The sequence below is a fragment of the Biomphalaria glabrata genome, chromosome 11, assembly GCF_947242115.1.
Source record: "Biomphalaria glabrata chromosome 11, xgBioGlab47.1, whole genome shotgun sequence".
Classification (NCBI taxonomy): domain Eukaryota; kingdom Metazoa; phylum Mollusca; class Gastropoda; family Planorbidae; genus Biomphalaria; species Biomphalaria glabrata.
The window spans coordinates 23000678-23020516 of NC_074721.1; the positions used below are offsets into that span (position 1 = coordinate 23000678).

The 19839-nt window shown below is 36.6% G+C and overlaps 1 protein-coding gene across 8 annotated transcripts in view; it reads right to left on the reverse strand.

The window, feature by feature from the left end:
• The window catches only part of LOC106059039 (pyruvate dehydrogenase (acetyl-transferring) kinase isozyme 3, mitochondrial-like), an 82624-nt gene that overhangs the window by 44555 nt on the left and 18230 nt on the right, over positions 1-19839 (reverse strand). The window contains exons 1-2 of one of the 8 annotated variants that reach the window (XM_056045503.1): positions 9551-9684; positions 7134-7350 (exon numbers count right to left, since the gene is read on the reverse strand). The exons of 1 other annotated variant lie outside the window; for it this stretch is intronic. In XM_056045503.1, the coding sequence (XP_055901478.1) occupies positions 7134-7266 (133 nt within the window). In that variant the 5' untranslated portion in view covers positions 7267-7350; positions 9551-9684. Of the gene's footprint in view, positions 1-7133; positions 7351-9116; positions 9466-9550; positions 9685-19839 lie in introns of those variants that run through there. 6 more of the 8 variants (XM_013216568.2, XM_013216567.2, XM_013216565.2 and 3 more) reach the window with 6 other exon arrangements.

Below are 19839 nucleotides of genomic sequence, written 5' to 3' on the forward strand. Positions count from 1 at the left end.
CATGCCGCTCAGTCTCTATGTTCTCATCAGCCAGCACAGATAACCTGTTATTTAGCATGACAACAGGGCTTTCTTGTCTCTATAGAGGTGTAATCTTTGGCGGTGTTTTCTTCTGAGTTGGAGGAGGAAGAGGGGGTAGTGGGGTCAATGTGTCCGTCAGTGTGGATATGGATCTTCCTATCTTAGCCACAGCCTGGGCATAGGTCTTTGTCAAGCCGAATTGGCCCTTGGGTAGGGCCAATACAGCCGACTTCGCCTGGCTGAAGGTACATCCATGTCTTGCCTTGTACTCACTCCTGCACGGCAACCTTCTGTTTCCACACAGGGCAGTCCTTGGAGTAGGCTCATAGGGGTATGTAGGGCTTCACTGGAACTCGTAGGTATCCTGCCTTCACATACTCTGGCGGTGTCCTAGTTCCGATCTGGTAATGCGCCGGGCATGGGTGACTCATTTAATTCCCTCCACTATTTCCTTCTCGGAACATTCCAGCAGGTCTCTAAAGCTGATTACACCTCTACTGGTGTTCAGACTCTTGTGTGGCATGGCGTCCACATGGAGATCACAGATTCCTCTGCATCGTAGAAGCCCATCAGAGTGTATCTTACTATCGACTTCTACGAGAAGTTCTGATGACTTGTGCAGCTTGGATACACTCTTGGGTTCTCCCACTACTGACTTAAGTCCCTTGTAGATGAGAAAAGGGCTCATCTTGGTCAGGCTTTTCCCTTCTTCTGTGCACCTGACCACCAGAAATAATGGCCAGGCAGTACAGCTTTTTGTGGCTTCCTCCTTTTTTTCCTCTATTCGGCGTCACATGCCCAGGCATAAATCTAGGGCAAGTTATTTTTTATGGAGTTTTTTTTTTGTTGTTGTCCATGGACACTTGTAGTAGTTCGGCACCTGTGCTCCTCACCCGCCTCAGAGTCCAACAAGGGGACGAGCAATTCGGATGTCCAGAATGAGCCCGCCAGGGCTACACAGGTGCTATACTCAGCTATTCCATCGTTGTGTGTCCGATACAGCAGCTCCCTGATTGACCCTCTAGCCACTGCCCTCCAGCATAGGTCATCGACCTATGCTGGTAGCTAAGCGTGACCAACCGGTTGACCCAGAGCGGGCCATCTGGGCCTCAGGTCTAGAGGAACTTAGAGCCAAAGTACTCTGTTGTAGTGGTTTTATTAATAATCCTCGGATAGGCAACTACTCAAATACCAGGATCTCTTTATCCCCCCTTACCCGTCGCAGTCCACGGCAAACGGACTGAAGATTATAGTTCAGTGTTTTATGTATAATTGCTACTTTACTTTTGAGTCTTCTCTCCTGAAGGCTTTCTAAATTTAGTGATTTTACTAAAGGTGTTACTCTAGTCAAATGTGAATATTCGTTAGTTATGAATCTCACTGCTCTATTTTGTGTCTGTTCCAGTTTCTTAATACTTACTTTAGTTGAGGGGTCCCAAACAGAGGATGCATATTCTATTACTGGCCTAACCAAGGTTAAATAACATTTTAGTTTTATGTTTTTATTTGTTTAATAAACCATAATGTTTGATTGATAGTTTCATCAATATGAGGGATTCCATGACAGTTTTTCATTTATTATAACACATAAGTATTTTGTGTTTTTAGTCTGTGATACTGGTTTACCATGAATAAGATAAGTGGAATTTATTTGTTTTAGTTTTTTTTTTTTTTTTTGTTACTCTTAATAACTGACATTTTTCTGGATGGAAAGACATGCTCCAATTTGATTCCCATTTCTGTAATTCATCTAAGTCTCTTTGTCAAAGTTCTATTTATTATGCAATAGTCTGCAAATCTGACTTTTAATCTTGAACTAATACAATTTGGTAAATTAAATTTATTTTATGTAAATTAAAAAGAGTAGTGGACCTAGGACTGTTCCTTGAGGTACACTTGAGTTAACTGTTATTAGTGTTGATTTAAGTCCATTTATTATTACAGTTTTTCTCTCCCTATCAGAAAATCCTTTAATCCACTGATGCAATGGACTATCAATGTCAAAAATAGTTTATTTTTTTTTACCAAACTATGATGGTGAACTTTGTCAAAAGCCTTGGAAAAATTTAAAAAGATAGCATCTATAGGCTTTAATCAATGTGTGCAAAGAAACAATGTCCAAAGGTGAATAGCATATAAAACAAAATCTTATCTGTAAAAAAGACTTGACTTTGACTGTTACACAATTTAACCAATGTCAGAAGAGCTTAACACAAAACTGCATTGTTTTTTTAAATCTATGTGACTGTAGCTGATTAGGAAGTGCGTAATGATCCTACTTCTGTCCTAATGACCGACCTACTCCCTGGATAGAACTCTTGTAACTCTTTCTCTCCGTAATTATTTACCACATTCTGATGGAATCAACGCTGGTATCGTCAGTTAGGAGAGAAAGAGTTAACTTAAATCAGAATATAGGTTTTTTTTTGTCGAGTAACAGCTGCGAATCTGCGATCCTTGTAAGAACAGTGCAAAGGCTATTCTGCATTAGTGGGTTAGAATTGTTGCAAGATCTAGATCTAGTAAATGGATAACAAAATATTACAACTTATAATAGGCTGGTTTAAGCAAATTCCTAAAATAAGAGTGTGGCTGAGAGGCCGAAATGACTTGGGTACGGATTGGTCACCTAAAAGGGAGTATGAATCCCGACTCGAGCCAACGTTCTCCAAGATACCTCTCTCCCATGTTGTGGACGCTCGTTGACTTGTAGCACCAAACTGCTAGTAGACAAATAAACCGTTGTAGGGCGTATTATATTTTAACTTATAAAACTTGAATAACTTTCTTTTCGAACAATATTAAATATAACATTTATTACAATATAGACAAATGTAACTTTTGATGAAATAAGTGTAGTAGACCTTAGTACGGTACCAAAATTTCAAATGGTATTTAGAACAATATCTAACTCACTAGAAATACACGCCTTTTCACTCTGGCAATCTGGAGTCAAAGAAAAAAACCCTGTTTACGCCGATATACAAGTCTACTTAGAGTATGTACAATTCTAATTCAGTAGGCTTGTTTAGACAACAATACTGGATATAGATAAATGGTACAGAACAGAGGTTCTCAAACTTTTACTGTTCAGGGACCCCTTACAAGCCCTGCGATATTAGCGGACCCTCAACGCAGCCAGATTTGTCTTGGCGAATCGCCTATTTCTAAAGCCACTGGACTCTTGAAACTCTCCGCAACCGTGTGTAATTTCTTGTTCTGCGCTATTCGCAATGCAGTAAGGAGGCGCGAATGGATTATTATTGACATTATCCGCTCAGATAATCTACCGTTAGACTCAGAAGTTATTATAATTGTGTACACTTTTTATATATCTGCGGAGCCTCTACGGTCGTCTAGAACAGTTAGGTGCACAGTTTGTAAATCACTGGTATAGAAGATTCTAGTTTTGTGATAGGTCTAGGTATTAAGACGGTGTGCAAAATATTCCTGGACGTCTACTGATTTATTATCTATTAATGTAGAAATGCGGAAATACCTGCTGACGTAGGCCCTAAGAGTGTTCAAGATAAAGATTGTCTAGACCTCCAGACAAAATTTAATTTTAATTTGTATTATAGGCATACTTTGAAAAATTATAACTCAGGTGTGGCCAATTAGCTAGTTATTTTCCCCTAGGAGTATCCATATTTTCCCTCAGGAGTATCCATAACAGACACATAAATCTTAGAGCTGTCCAACATGAACAGTATCAATGCAACAATGAAAAGGTCCTAACTTCGATGGGCGGGACATGTAGTCCGCATGCCAGACAATCGCCTTCCCAAACGACTTCTGTACGGGGAGTTGTGTGCAGGAAAGCGCTCCCAGGGAGGTCAATTCAAGCGCTATAAAGACACACTCAAGAGCTCCTTCAAGGAATGCGATATCGACATTCACGGCTGGGAAACACTAGCTCTTGATCGTTCCTCATGGCGTGAAGCTGTGAGTCTCGGGGTCAGGGTGTAAAAGCGCCGAACCAACAAAAAGCCGAGAAGAAGCAGGTCTATCTGCAACTGACCAAATCTACCCATGCCACGCATGCGGCCGGCTTTTTAAAGCGGGAATTTGACTTTAGTCTTCGAGTCCATAGGAAATGAGAAATGTGCTTTTCGATTACGAAGGAAGAGCTATATATATATTTCCCCCCGCCCCAAACATATGCATAGTCCTAAACTTAAATTTCTAGGAAAATCGGTAAAGCGGTTTTTGAGATTCGTGTCCACTCACCCACGTTTTTTTTTTACCCTATAAAGAATTTGCAAGTTGATAAGAGGAATTGTAAACAAATGACATAAAAAAAAAGTTGTCGTTTTTTAAAGACAATTGCTTCTTTATGAAGCTGATTACTTTTTAAAGAGCGATTACTTTACTCTTAGTATGGCAACATTACAAGACAGTAGTCAAGACTATAACACTGGATTTCGATGGAACTATATGGTATAGAAGATCCAGACTTAAAAGAAAGATCGCAAAATGTTCCTAAACGTCTATTTATTCATTTATCTCCCTATAACCGATGTCGGGGCCAATTAGCAGTATTTTTTCCCCAAAAGAAATAACATAAGATGTCAATTTTTTTTGGAAAATCGTTAGAGCCATTTTCGAGCCACCCATAATTTGTTTTTTTTTTGTTTGTTTTTAACCGATGAAGAATTTGCAAGCTGATAATAGGAATCATACATAGAAGGGAAGCTGAAGATGATGGCAGGTGGGTCATGAACCATTTTGTTGTGAATTGCTCTCATTAAAAATGTAATTCTGTTTGGTCATATTATAGAAAATTATTGATACAAAAAAAAACATATTGTTAGATCTGCTATTATGCCTTTAGCTAAGAGTTTTTAGACTACCTATATCAGATGGTAAAAAAAAAATATAGAATAAATATTTATAAAGCTATAAACCATCTGAAAAGTAATTTTTAAACATAAAATGCAAACCACTAATGAATATTTTCTAGTAAAAAGAAAGGCCAGGTCTATTCACAGAAATATCTGCTTCTAGATAGGGAACCACTAAATATATTTATAAAGATTCTGTCTTTCACAGATACCAATATATTGGTGTATTTGGTGAACTAAGGACATGCTTACTGTCACGTATCAATTTAAAATAAACCCAAGTCTTGGTTATTTAAGTTATAAATCTACGCCTGTAAAGTATGGGTCAAGCACAGAATTTCCTTTGAGTAAGCAGACACCCGTCTATCACTCGAATGACACAAGACAGGAATTTATTTGATTGGTTGAAGGAGATGGTTTGATTGGCTAAAGCCAAGTGTCTCAGTAGAGGTGAAGTAGAGGTCAAAGGGGACGTGGGAGCTAGAAAAAGAAAAACTTCAGTCGTGTCGAGATTCTCCTAGAGATAAAACGTATTTGAGTTTTGAGTTAGAATTGGTAGAGATCAGTGTTGTATTTGTATTAAATCTAGTAGTAAATTTGAATATTTTATTTTGATACAGTTTACTATTGTAAATACTATACATTGCAGTGATTCCTAGTTTTTTAATTTGATTTAAAAAAGGATCTTTATTTATTGAATCTCTAAGATAGTATTTAGATCTAGAGATATACATCTATAGAATCCTCGACATCACGGTTACAAGATATCAGCGCCCCTGATGAATTCAGCAAAGATCAACAACGAGCTCAACTAACAAGAGAGAAACTTACAAACAGTGACAGTCAAGCTCTTTAACTGTGATATCTGGCACCTCCGCAAATTTGACAAAAAGATCATCAAAGATCCTACGGACAATTTTTCTCATTTCTTCAATTTACAGAACAAAATTCTTCATGATGGAATCAGATCTACTGTGTCATAAGATCAGTTACACATCGTTTTATCGATATCAAATCTAAAGTATAGATCTAAGATAGAGTCTATCGTCTCGACTCTCTAGATCTACTTACATATTATCGCACAGTAGATAAGACCAGTATTATTTAACTGGCATTCATAAGTAGAAACCTACAAGAAAGTTAGTTATATGAAACGACACTAGACACTACTAGCTCTACAAGAGAATAGTATTCAATTACTACAATTTATTATCTCCAGTAGCACCTCTACTGAGAAAGAAAGCTTATTAGCCTGATATGGCATATCAACATAATATCTCTACTTTGTTAGCCTGATACGGCATATTAACACAATATCTCTACTTTATTAGCCTGATACATCATATCAACATATTATTTCTATTTTGTTAGCCTGATACAGCACAATTGGACTTTAACTGCAATATCTTTAACTGTGATACATACATAGTTATGATCATTATTTGGTAACATAATTTAACATCTTAGCCAACAAATGTACATATTATAAAAATATAAATATATTATGTTATTCATTTAAGTAAAGAAAGGAGATCAGGTTAAAAAAACAACAACAAATAATTGTAAAAAAATACACTTTATGGATTTTTATCTTAATTTCTAAAGATATAAAAAAAATTAGGTAATAAAAGAATTTATTTGCATGAATTTTTAACATAAAATGTCAAGTCAAACTTACCAGTGTTGATTTAATGATAGGTCAGTGATTATATTGAAATAAAAAAAATAGTTAATTTAGTCTTCTAATATAAAACGCAGTGTAAGACCAACAAAAGAGTTAAAACAAGTAAAATAAAAAAATTTGTTTAAATCAAAGCTCACTTACAACTAAATCTCTTAATAATGTAGAAGTTATTTCTCATTTTGATATCATACAAAATAAAAAGTTACCAATAATTAATTGACTAATTGGTTAATTTTTTTAAAATTGATTGATGTTTTGTTAGGTAGAACAAATACTTGCTTTAAGTTTCACCTTAATTAGAGAATGGGTGTGGGAGAAATAATGTGTAAAATTATATAAGGGGACAAAACCCTACATTATTAGTCATATCTGTGAATAATGAAGGATTAATTTCCCTTGTTGGTATCAAACAAAATAATTAATTGACTAATTTTTTTATTGTATTGTCTTTGGCACTGAATAATTGCACAAAGATTCAACTTGATTTGAGAATGAGTGTTGGAGAAATAACATATTCAAACTTCAACAGACAGATAGAGTGAGTTGATATTAAGCTTTGTAATCATACTGAATAAATGAACTACCTGTACGTCCAAATTCCAATAGTTTCTTCAGTGACAATGGCGACGGGTTAAAGCTTGCATACTTCTCAAACTTGAGAATATTGGCTGAAGCAACAGAAGTGATGGCACGGAATCTAAAAATTGTCAGTCGCATTCTCAGAAAATGTTTAGAATTCCTTTTGTTCTAGAGTTCTTGCACTCTTTTTCACAACATTTTGTTTACACAGCCGTGTAAGAACTATCATAATATTTCAATAAAATGAATAATAAATTATAAAAAACAATGCAACAGAAATCCACTAATAGCACATAATTATGTCTTTAGCTATAGATGATATGTAAGGCCTCATTTAGTATTCAGAATGTGTCTTTCTGAGTATTTCGTTAGGTTTTATTTTTTCTATTTCTAAATTATGGTTTTATTTATTATAGCTACTTTACTTTTTTTCTTCTGTCCTGAAGTGTCTCTAAGTTTAGTGATTTAAATAATGGTGTTACCCTATTGAAATTTAAATATTCGTTTGTTATAAATCTCACTGCTCTATTTTGTATTTGTTCTAGTTTCTTTGTTTTCTTGAGTTGAGGGATCCCAAACAGAGGAAGCATATTTTAATATTGTCTTAACTAAAGTTAAATATCATTTTAGTTTTATGTTTTTGTTTGGTTTCTAAAAATTTCTTTAATAAAAACCCTATTTTATTGGATGAGTATTTAGTTGGTATTTGATTTTCTATAATGTTTTAAGATTGCTTTTGATGAAATTCCAGAGATCATCAACTGGTTGGTTAATGTCTTTTTCTGATGAGAATGTTTGCTGAAAGTTTAATGCAGCTTGGATAGTTGTGTTAGGTTGCATTTATTTTAGTGTGAGAGTTTTCTATTAGTAACAATTAGGTTTTGTATTGGTTCAAGGCTTTTATTTGACAGTGCATTTTTACATTATCATGGTCAGATAGTCCAGAGATTATTGTATAATTTACCACTAATCTAGGTCTGTAAGTTAGAAATAGATTTTTAATAGATCTAGATTTAAATTTAAGCAATATGTTGTTTAGTCCAGTTCGTTTTTTTAATAATTTGATCTAAAATATTTACATTTAGTATAGACTAGATATATTTTTATATAGAGGCTTATTATTTTATGATCTAGACTCTTAATCTAGATTTAGATATAGATCTATATAGAATAATCAATTATAATATAGATGTTAGATATAGAATATAGATATAGTATCTAAATATCTAGATCTAGATGTTAGATATATAGAATATAGATATAGTATCTAAATATCTAGATCTAGATTCTAGAATCTAGCCAATTAAGTCCTAACTAGAATTAGAGTAGAGTCTAGATCTATCATTCTATTTAAAATCTAAAGTAAAAAGTTTCTTCAATCTTGTCTTACTAGATCTATTAGATGTAGATCTAGATCTAAAATCTAGATAGATTTAGAATGTAAGATCTGAGTAGTAACTATAGACTATAGATCTATATTAATTCTAGATCTAAAATATATTTAAAAATAAAAATATTTAATATTATTCTATCTAGATCTAGATATATCATATATTCTTTATATATAATATAGACTAATCTAGCTAGAGTGTTCTAGTCTAGAGTGACAAAGTCTAGATCAGTCATAGTAGAATATTCAATATGTAGATCTAGATCTATATAGTGTATATCTCATACTCATATGTAGACTATATTATAGTCTAGTCCTAGTATATAGATCTATATTAACTATATAGATAATAATCATATCATAGTATGACAATATTTATATAGACTCTAATCAAGTAATTTATTATAATTATATAGATTCTAGTCTCTAGTCTCTAGTCTAGTCACTCTAGTTAGATATTATTAATTATTATAATTAGTCTAGATTAGATCTTTTTTTTTTTTTCTATAATATTCTATATTCTAGAATTGTAGAATCTAGATCTAGATTGCTAGATTATTAGTAGATTCTTAGTGATTCTAGAATCTAGATCTATTACCTCTAGAGGCTCTAGATTTCTAGATCTAGTCTAGATCTCATTCTAAATCTAAGTTAAGTTACACTGTCACTATCATTCACTATGTATTAAATGTTAATTAAATGTCCATAGGGTAATTTCCGCTAAACACATAGAGTAATATGTCAAGGCAGATCTATCTAGAACTAGACCTAAAATCTAGTAAAAGTAAATGACGTGACGATAACATAATTTGTGAACTTTGACCTATCTATTCAACAACAATGTCGAGATGATTTTGAGCCAAGGCCTGTCGGTGCAGCACATTCACATTGACCTTTTTTTAAGAGGCTCCTAAAGACTAAAGAGGAAAATCCACTTTTTAGTTTTGTCCGTTCTTCCGTCTGTCACGTTTAGATAACAAAAACAATTAAAATAAAAAAATACTTCAAAAACATGTAGATAATTTTTAATACCTCTAGAATAAGGCATGTCTTAGAGTCCGAAGATTAATGAAGAATGCAATTTTGAATATTTCTCGTGGCTACGCAATCCCAGCTGTGACCTACACATTTTGCCACACCCAGGGCAAACATAACCATTGTCCGCCGGTGGTCACTTAAGATTTTCTTTTCGCCGTCTGAATGCGTATCCCGCGGCCTTCGTGAATGACCTAGCTAGCTGTCTCGTTCTAAGGCTGCATGCAACCAGGTGTTCTCTTTTATGTCAGCTATGGCAAGTTGGTGCCTAAGCTGTTTTTTAAAGCTAATACTAATAATCTACACTAACAATAATATATTTGTACGATTGGAAATATTTGTATTAATTGTTTTTCTTTAACGCAACGTTCATGTTTAGGATATATAAATCTAGTTAGGCTATAATTATATAATATATACAGTGCGCTATATGGAGTATAATGAAATAACTTTTGTGGACCATTTAGGTGGGGGGAGGGGTATTTGGGAGAATCAAAAGCTTCCAAACTGCATTTTAAAAAGCTTGTTTAAAGCTTCTCTAGTCTGAATTCGAACTCGATGTCTCGATACGATATCCTGTATTATGAAGATCGAGGCGTTAGCCACTGAGCTAAAATATAAAATAGGTTTTATATATAGTTATTAACATCTTTAGCGAACGACCTAATTCTCTACACAAGGCTTATCTTCACTAATCTTAATACATTTTCTATCTAAAACGAAATATGATTAACTATTTGTTTTTTTTTTTTGTTTTTTTTTTTTATTCATGTGTTGTCATCGCCAATGAATTATTGTACAGATTCTACTTGATCCGAGAATGGGAAGTGGGAGAAATAACGTATACAAGGTTCCACCCAGAAAGACCGATAGAGTTGGTGTAAGCTTTGTAACTTGAACAGATCAGTGAACCTCAGTTGGAAGGAGGCTTTAGACATTGCCAGTGACAGATCTTTATGGAAACAGCTTGCCGCCCAATGTGGCCGAACAATTTTTAAACGAATTCTACAGAATGAGTAGGCCTAACTTAAACATCACCAGAACTAACTGTATGATTTATTGACGAACAGGGCCTATTATCAACGAAAACAATGTCGTTAGAATTGCAAAACGTAATCTATATATATATAATTCTCCTCTCCTCTCAAGAGTTTGGACGAGAAGTTGTCTATTGGCTTTTACTGAGACATGGTTAGAGGAGGATGACAACGACAACCTGATTGCTATTGATGGTTTCTCTTGCGTGAGATCTGACAGAACGGCTGAGTCTAAGAAGAAGAAAGGTGGAGGGCTTTGTGTGTACATCAACCTCAAATACTGTACCAACTACACGGTTAAAAAGAGAATGTGCTGTCCGGATCTAGAACTACTGGCGCTTTCATTGAGACCTTTTTATTTGCCACGAGACTTTGGGGCTATTTACATTATCCTGGTTTATGTTCCGCCTACAGCCAAAACGGAAGTTGCAGCTGCAATAATCGCTGACGTAGTGCATGAGTTTCAGACAAGGTCACCGGACGCACCAGTAGTTATACTGGGTGATTTTAATAAATGCACCTTGAAGGTTGACCTACCCACCTTCTATCAACACATTTCATGTCCGACAAGAGAAAACAGAACTCTGGACTTATGTTATTGTAACATCAAAGGAGCATTCACATCTCGTGAAAAGCCACCACTAGGATCATCGGACCACAAAACAATACAACTGCTGCCTACTTACCGTACAAAACTTAAAGAGGGAAAAATCATTCAAAAAAACGTACAAGAATGGACACAAGACAATATTCTCAAACTACAGGGATGTCTAGACTGCACTGACTGGAATTTGTTCAAAGAGACCACTTCAAATCTGGAAGAATGGGTCGACGCAGTGACAAATTACATCAAATTCTGTGAAAACATGTGTGTCAGTACTAAGAGCATCAAGATATACCCCAACAATAAACCATGGGTCACTGCAAAAATAAAACGGGAAATAATCAAAAAGAAAAGAGCATTTATGAGTGGCGATGGACAGACAAGGAAAATTGCTCAACGAAATCTCAACGTCGTTCTTGAGGAAGGGAGGAGAAACTACCGCACCAAGCTGGAAGACTCAATCAATACAAGTGACATGAGACAGACGTGGGGCATCATGAACAAAATGGCAGGAGCACAAGTCAAATTTAAAAATAATCTTGCTACAAGAGACGAAAAAACATTGGCCAACGAGTGTCGCTTCGACACGAAAGATTTTAATTTTCTAAGACTCAAAGCCCTTGAGGATGTCAATGTTAACAACTGCTTAGAATTAGCGATTACTAAAGAGCAAGTTTGTAACATTTTCAAAAACGTCAACCCAATGAAAGCTGGTGGGCCTGATGGAATAAAAGGGCGAATCTTAAAAGAATGTGCTGAACAACTAGCTGAACCTTTCCAAGATATTTTTTCTACTTCATTACTAAACCATGAGATACCACCTGTGTGGAAGTCATCTATAATTGTACCTGTGCCAAAGGTTTCCAAACCAAAGGAAATGAATGACTATAGACCTGTTTCACTTACTTCCATTGTGTCTAAATGTTTAGAAAAATTGGTTAAAATGTTTCTTCTGAATGATCTTTGTAATAAGTTAGACCCTTTACAATTTGCTTACCAAAAGGGTAAAGGTGTAGACGATGCCATCCTAAATATTTTAAACTGTCTACAAACATCTGGACTTACCGAACACTTATGTAAGATTGCTCTTTATGGATTTCTCATCAGCTTTTAACACTATACAACTTCATTTACTCATTGAAAAGATGAAAGCGTTGCAGATTAGTCCATACATAATACTATGGGCTAATGAATTTTTGACCCAGAGAGCTCAGAGGGTTAGGGTAAACAATGTTATATCTAATGAACGCATAGTTAACACAGGGGCGCCCCAGGGGGCTGTAACATCGCCATTGTGGTTCATTTTGTACACCAATGATTTTCAATCCGATAGTTATTGTTGCTCCTTCACAAAATTCGCTGATGATGCGGCTCTTCTTGCCCTGCTCTCAGAGAGCTCAGACGTAAATGAGTATTTCAAAGAACTAGAACACATTGAGGAATACTGTAAAGATAATTTTTTATTATTAAATGTAAAAAAAAACAAAGAAATGATAATCGATTTTCGTAGGGACAAGAAGGGAAATGATATTGTTTCTGTAGCTGGAGAGACTATTGAAATTGTGCAAACCTTTAAATACCTTGGTACTATCCTAGACAATAAACTAAATTTTACTGCAAATACTGATTATATCAGCAAAAAAGGGCAGCAAAGATTACGACTACTAAGAAAACTGTCCTCGTTTAATGTTAGCGAAAAGGCCTTGGCTATGTTTTATCACGCTCACATCTGCAATATTTTAAGTCTCAATATCACTGCCTGGTATGGCAATCTGAGCATTAAAAATAAAAATAAACTTAATAGAATCCTAAATGCTGCTGGCAAAATCATTGGCAAAAAACAAACCCCATTTGGGCAGTTGTTTGAGACAAACATCTATAAAAAAGCTAACAAGATCCTCGAAATAAAGAATCACCCTTTGTGTCAGGACTTTGTGATTTTACCATCACAAAAGAGATACAAGACACCGATAGCAAAGACAAACAGACACAAACACTCTTTTGTTCCCCTGGCAATCAAATCATTAAATAAGAACAATCTGGTATAAACTTTGTCACATGTAAATTATGAGTGAGTCTGGTGTGAATGTACACTTTGGTTTCTTATAGTTATAATGTTTTTTGTTTGGTGTAATGCACAAATTGTAAGACAAATTTCCTTACGGATAATAAAGATTATTATTATTATTATTATGTTAGAAATGAACAAGTAGTCATTCTCTGGCACTGCCAGGGTCGAGTTTCGCTAAAGAGAAACAAAATTCATCGTAGTCCCTTTAACAGTTTCCACTGAGGAATTTTCTGGTGATGTGGCAGGTCTGCAGCAGTACCGCCCTCTGACAGGCAACGAAGATGTTCCTAGGAATGTTAAGGGCCTTGAAGGTGTCTGTGAGGTCAGTTGTTATTATCCCCTCGGTTGATATAACAATGGGGTATATTGTTATTTTGGACAATTTCCATAGACGCTTAATCTCCAAGCCTAGGTTCCCATATTTTCTTTGTTTTTCTATCTCAGTTTTTCTCAAATTATGAGACAGTGGTACGGCGATATCGATAATGGTAGCGGTTTTTTCTTTTTTATCAATGAACAGCAGATCCGGGCGATTGAAATCTACCGTTTTGTCGGTCAGAATAGGCCTGTCCCAGTACAGCAGATGTTCAGTAGACTCGAGAACCTCTTGCGGAGAGTATTTATAATAAGGGGGAGTGTCCTTACCGATCAATTTGTACGTCAAAGCCAGGTGTTGGTGTATTAACTTTGCAACTTGGTTATGGCGACCTAGGTAGGCTGATTCTGATAGGGCTGGACATCCTGCCATAATGTGTTCAATCGACTCGCCCACATTTCCACATTTTCGGCATTTGTCGACAACATTGAGTTTCAGGATATGCTTCTCGTAATTTTTTGTCCTGATTACTCTGTCCTGTATTGCTGTAACAAAGCCTTCTGTTTCAGGGTAGAGATGACCTGCTTTGAGCCATGTTAAGGAAGCAGCCTTGTCGATGTTGTCCCCATGTAATGAAGCCGGAAATTTTCCGTGGAGTGTTTTTTCTTCCCATTGGCGAATCTCATGCCCTGCGTCGTCCAAACCGATATTGACATCAGCATTGTGTAGGTTCAGAGGGGTTGCATCGGAGTCGTATTTCCGTAGGAAGGAAACTAATTTGTTGCTGGAGGCGAGCAGTTTTGATCGTATTTTTAAAACTTGCATCTTACACAATTTGAAGATGTTCTGCAATCCACGACCCCCATCCTTCCTGGGCAGGTATAACCTTATGGTGGAGGACTTGGGGTGTAGGCATCGAAACTTGGTTAGTAATTTTCTAGTGAGTCTGTCAATGTCATGTAGGTCGGTGTCAGTCCATTTGATCACACCGAACGTGTAAAGGTATTATTATTATTATTATTATTAAAGGAAAGATCACTCTCTTATTTCTACAGATAGTCACCCCTCGAAAAAACAAGAGGGGGGGGGGAACAAGTGGGTATTCCCACGTCGATATGGATGGCTGCGCGCTGGACTGTCAAACCCTGCCCGCTCCCATCCCATGCGGGAGGTTTAGTTTAGACTAGGAAGTAAACTATCGTCAACTCTGAAGAAACATCCGAAATATGTAAAACATTTTACAAGCAAACATTTTACAAACACTAAATAGCAGCGCCGGACTTAACCATTGTGACCAAGAAGTCATGGAAAGAGAACAAGTAATCTACTATGTATATTTACAGGTCACTAAATAGCAGGGCCGGACTTAAGCATTGTGGGACCCTATGCGAAACGGATTTCGCAGGGCCAAGTTTGGGTAGGGAAGCGGACAATAAGTAAAATGTAAGAGTTTGTATTAGAAAATAAATTCATCTATGCATTTTATTCATTCTTTACTAAAGAATTACTTTACGAGAGTTGCGTGTAACAAAGTCATACAGTATCTCATAATAATTCTGTTTCCTACATAGATCACGCTAAATAGCATGAATTACCAAATGTTTCAATCTATCTTTGAGAATTGTTAACCTCAAGTAATTCTTCATTAAATTGAGGCGCGAGAAGCTTCTTTCACCAGATTACACAATTACGGCTTATGCATAATGGCGTTTTTATTTATCGCGCGTTGGATTGGTGTTTTCCATATTGAGCGACACCCCAAAATGAGAACTTTTGTCTATATATTTCCGTATATTTTAAGGACTTTTTCGAATATTTTGCAATTTTGGGAGATTTCCAGGAGCTCTTGGTAAATCGACAGGAGGGCGCGGGAAATCTGTTTAAAGTTATAAAATGGTTTAATTTAATAATTTATACACCTTGAATAAGCGCGGGTCCTATGAAAGTGCGGGACCCACTGCGGTCGCATAGGTTGCAGTGGCCTAAGACCGGCCCTGTTAAATCGCGGCGTATGCTACGCAGCCGGTCGACTACTGAAAATTATTTCTGTTCATTTTGTGGAATCTAGTTTTTACACAGTCTACTACTTTTTTAAGGTTTGTAATGAGCATCATGGGCGTAGCCAGAATTTTAATCGGGGGGAGGGGTTTGGAGGGATGTTTTCTAAGACTAAGACTAAGACTAAGACTAAGACTGCTTTATTGATCCTTACGGAAATTTGTTGTGATTACAAGGACTCGTTTCTCATATAAAGACAACACAACAGAAAAAATACACATAAATACAACAGACAACATAAAGAGTTCATTCAGCGACTACACACAGGTATCTTGGTGCATTTCATGTTCCCTGATCAATGAGTGGCGGTGATAGAGTCTGACCGAGTGAGGTACGAACGAGTTTTTGTACCGCTCCGTTCTTGTTTTGATTGACAGCAGTCGCCCACTTCGCGACGACCTGGCGTAGTTCTGATGGAGCGGGTGGCCGTTGTCTTCCAAGATTTTTTCGATTTTTCTTAGGCATGTTTGTTCAAAAAGTTCCTTTAAATGTGGTAATGTTGTGAGTGTAATTTTTGATGCTTTTTTAATGATGTTTTCTAGACGTTGCAACAGTTTAGATGAGGCGTTGCCTTGCCAACAACTTATTCCGTATGTTAGAAGATTTTGTACAGTCGCGCCGTAAAATGTCTCAAGGATCTTCTTATTTAATTTAAAACTGTTGAGTTTGTATAGAAAAAAAAGTCGCTGGGCTGTTTTCTTTGTCAGAGTTCCAAGGTGGTCTTCCCATGAAAGCTTGTTGTTGATGATAATGCCTAGATATTTATATGCCTTTACTTGTTCTATAGATGTAGTGTTTATTTGCAGTTCACGTATAGTTTGTTTTTTCTTTCTAAAATCTATTATAAGTTCTTTAGTTTCTCTCCCCCCCTGCAAATATGTGTGTGTGTGTGTTACACATACATAATTAATCTTTATTATATTCTGACCCTTCATTCTTTCTGAAGACGTTTATTGTACCATAGAAAGGTTCTTCCTAGGGTTAGTGGAAAAATTATTGAATCCCCTCCCTTGGCAGCAAAGGGTACTGGGGGAGTGCTGTGTGCTCCCCCAGCGCAGGGCGTAGCCCCGCTGCCAAGCACTATTTCCGGTATTGAAAGCCAACAAAATGCATATTCTGAGGTAGCGTTATCTACAGTGCATTATCCTGCTAATAAAACGTTTTATTTCAAAAACATAATGTGCTATTCTTACTGACTTAGACCCTCCCGCGTCTTTCGGCGCATTGGGCGGCAAGCTGCTGAAACAAAAATCTGTCTCTGGCAATGTTTGAAGCCTCTTCCTACCTGCTCTGAGAACCCCCGTGAAAGTGTGGCGCCAAGTTGTACTAGGATGTCCCTGTTTGCGCTTTCCTTGTAATGGCCTCCATGTCATCGCAACTCTTATTATGCGTAATTCATTTTGTCGGAGAACATACCTTGCAAACCTCATGCGACGCTCTGTCACAATCTCACTAAGGGGTCGACTCCCAGTTCGGCATAGGATTTCCTTGATTGAGATTCGATCTGTGTAACTGACTCCCAAAATCCGTCTCAGCCATTTTTGTTGAGCCACATTTAGCCTTTTCTCAATTTTGACAGATGACTTCAATGTCTCACATGCATATGTTGCAGTTGGGATGACAATTGTGTTGAGAAGGTGTATTTTTTTCTCGAGCCCAATGGCTTGGCTTGTCCAAATAGGCTGCAGCCTTTGGAAAATGGTTCCTGCCTTTCCTATTAGGCACGCTACATCATAGTAAGCATCTCCATCATTTGTTATGATGCTGCCAAGGTACGTGAACTTGTCCAGCTCTTCAAGCTTTGACTCGCCAAGTCTGATATCTCATATGCCTCATATCCCACTCGCAAAATTTTGGTCTTATCTAAGTTTATGCGGAGGCCAATTTTGGGTGCTTCTCTATCTAGGCTCTCCGTCATTTCTTGTATGCCTTTATTTGAAGCCCCGAGTAGTGCAACGTCATCAGCAAAGTCTAAGTCCGTTATTCGATTTTGTTCACGCCATGGAATACCAAAGGCAGTCTGGTTCATTGCTCTCCTCATTATGTAGTCGATGGCTAGGAGGAAAAGGAAGGGAGATAAGATGCACCCCTGTCTCGATGCTGAAAAACTCGGTTGTTCCTTCTACTGTTTTAATGCAGCAACTAGACTGACTGTATAGGTGTTTCTGGGATACCGTATTCTCTAACTATTTTCCATAGTGACTCTCAGTGGAAACTATCAAACGCTTTCTTAAAGTCTACAAAACTGATCGTTAGCCGTTGTTGGTACTCAAGACTTTGTTCTATGATATTTCGTAGAGCCAAGATCTGTTCTGTACATGATCTGCCTTTTCGGAAGCCAGCTTAATCTTCTCTGAGTGTCTCGTCTACAGACTGTTGAAGCCGCCTCAACAAAACAGTGCTGAAAACCAGTGGCGTATTATCCATGGCGCGAAGGGGTTCAATGAACCCGGGCCCACGACCATTTAGGGGCCCACACCCGATGGTGTAACAACCATGGGGGTAGGGCCGGATTTACCTCTATACAACATAAGCTCTAGCTTAGGGCCTATAAGAAGTATTTAGTAGTTACATACAATTTCTGGACTTATATGGGGCCCCATATCTCAAATAGCAGAAGGCATACTGAACTCTAAAAATACGACAATGCATGGGCGTAGGGGTTTTATATCGCCTGGTCCCATAGCTAATGACCAATTGTGGCCTGCCCTACACTTTAATTTTTTTAAAATAATGGTTAAAAAAATAAAATTTTCTTAAAATATCCTAAACGTCATACCAAACTTTATATTAACATTAAAACATCAACCCATGTTTTTAAATAGAGTAACAATTGAGAAGAGTTCTGAACCCAAATATTATTTTCCTAGTCACCTTTTTCCAACCTTTCCTAATACTGATATTTTTCTATTGTATAAAAAAAAATTGGGACCATAACTGACAACACAGCGGCAAGGCCAATTGGCCCACTTAATTTCTCCTCCCACTTCCGAATTTTTTTGTTTTAGAGCTTTGTATCTTGGCTCTGTAGCACAACAGAGTAACAAACATGCCTACTGAACAAAATTTACCACTTAAAAATGAGCTTTTTTAAAAATGTATTTTTCGAATTTTTTTTTTCTGCAGCGATCCTCAAAGTCTTAATCTAACAATGTGGGGTATCTTATCTTTTCAAGGAACTAATCGGTTTTATTTGCAATGTTGTAAGGGCCTGTAAATTCATATTAGAATATTTTCAAGTAAAAAATTTATTCAAAAGGTCCTACTGAGCTGTAGATGTCAGAAGAATGCATTTCTGTAGTAAAGAATGCAAGAAAACGCTTTTGGCGTTGGGGCTTCGCCCCGGACCCCACTGGGTGGGCTTACAGTGCTCCCCCAGACCTACTAGCTGTCAAGAGAAAGGCCTCAGCATGGCGGTTTGTGTGTGTGTGGTGTTTTTTTTTCACCTAAGGTTGAGAAACAATGCTTTATTTTTTTTATTCTAATATATATGCTGTACGCGCGGGTAGGCCCTTATTGTTTCAACAAAAGCAGCCGCTTGCGCATTATATTCACTGCGCTAAATGGTACTTAAACATGGTCTTAAATTATTTTTGTCAGCTGTGTACATGAACTTGCATATGTAAGCAGGTCAGGAGACGCGAGAGAGAGGACCTTTTCTCTGCTCAACATTAAATTTTAACAGTAGGCAGATGTTAGCGCTACTGGGTGAGTTTCATCTGTGACACCTCAGTCTACGACCAAGGAGCTAGAGTTGCCAGACAACTAAACTATACTAACCTAAACTAAATGAAAGCACCAACGAAACTTTACTTGAAATTAAATAAGACAAAATGAAACTTTATTTACACATACAAAAAAAAATAAATCAATAATAAAATATAATATATACACTAACCACTATAAACAACCCTCTAAATCAACGCCACTACAAACACCAAGAAACTAACCAAACCAACTATCTAACACAAACTGATAAAACCAACTATCTAACTAAATCACTACAACTACTAGACTAGACCTAAATTCTAGATCTACACAAATACACTACAATAAACTAGTCTAGAGCTACAATATTCTACTACTACAACTAACCCATAACTAAAACTAAAACAAGAACACCTTAGTCTTAGTACCTTACTATTAGTATTCACTAAGAACAGAAACAGACTATAACTAAGTCACTAAGGCCACACCACA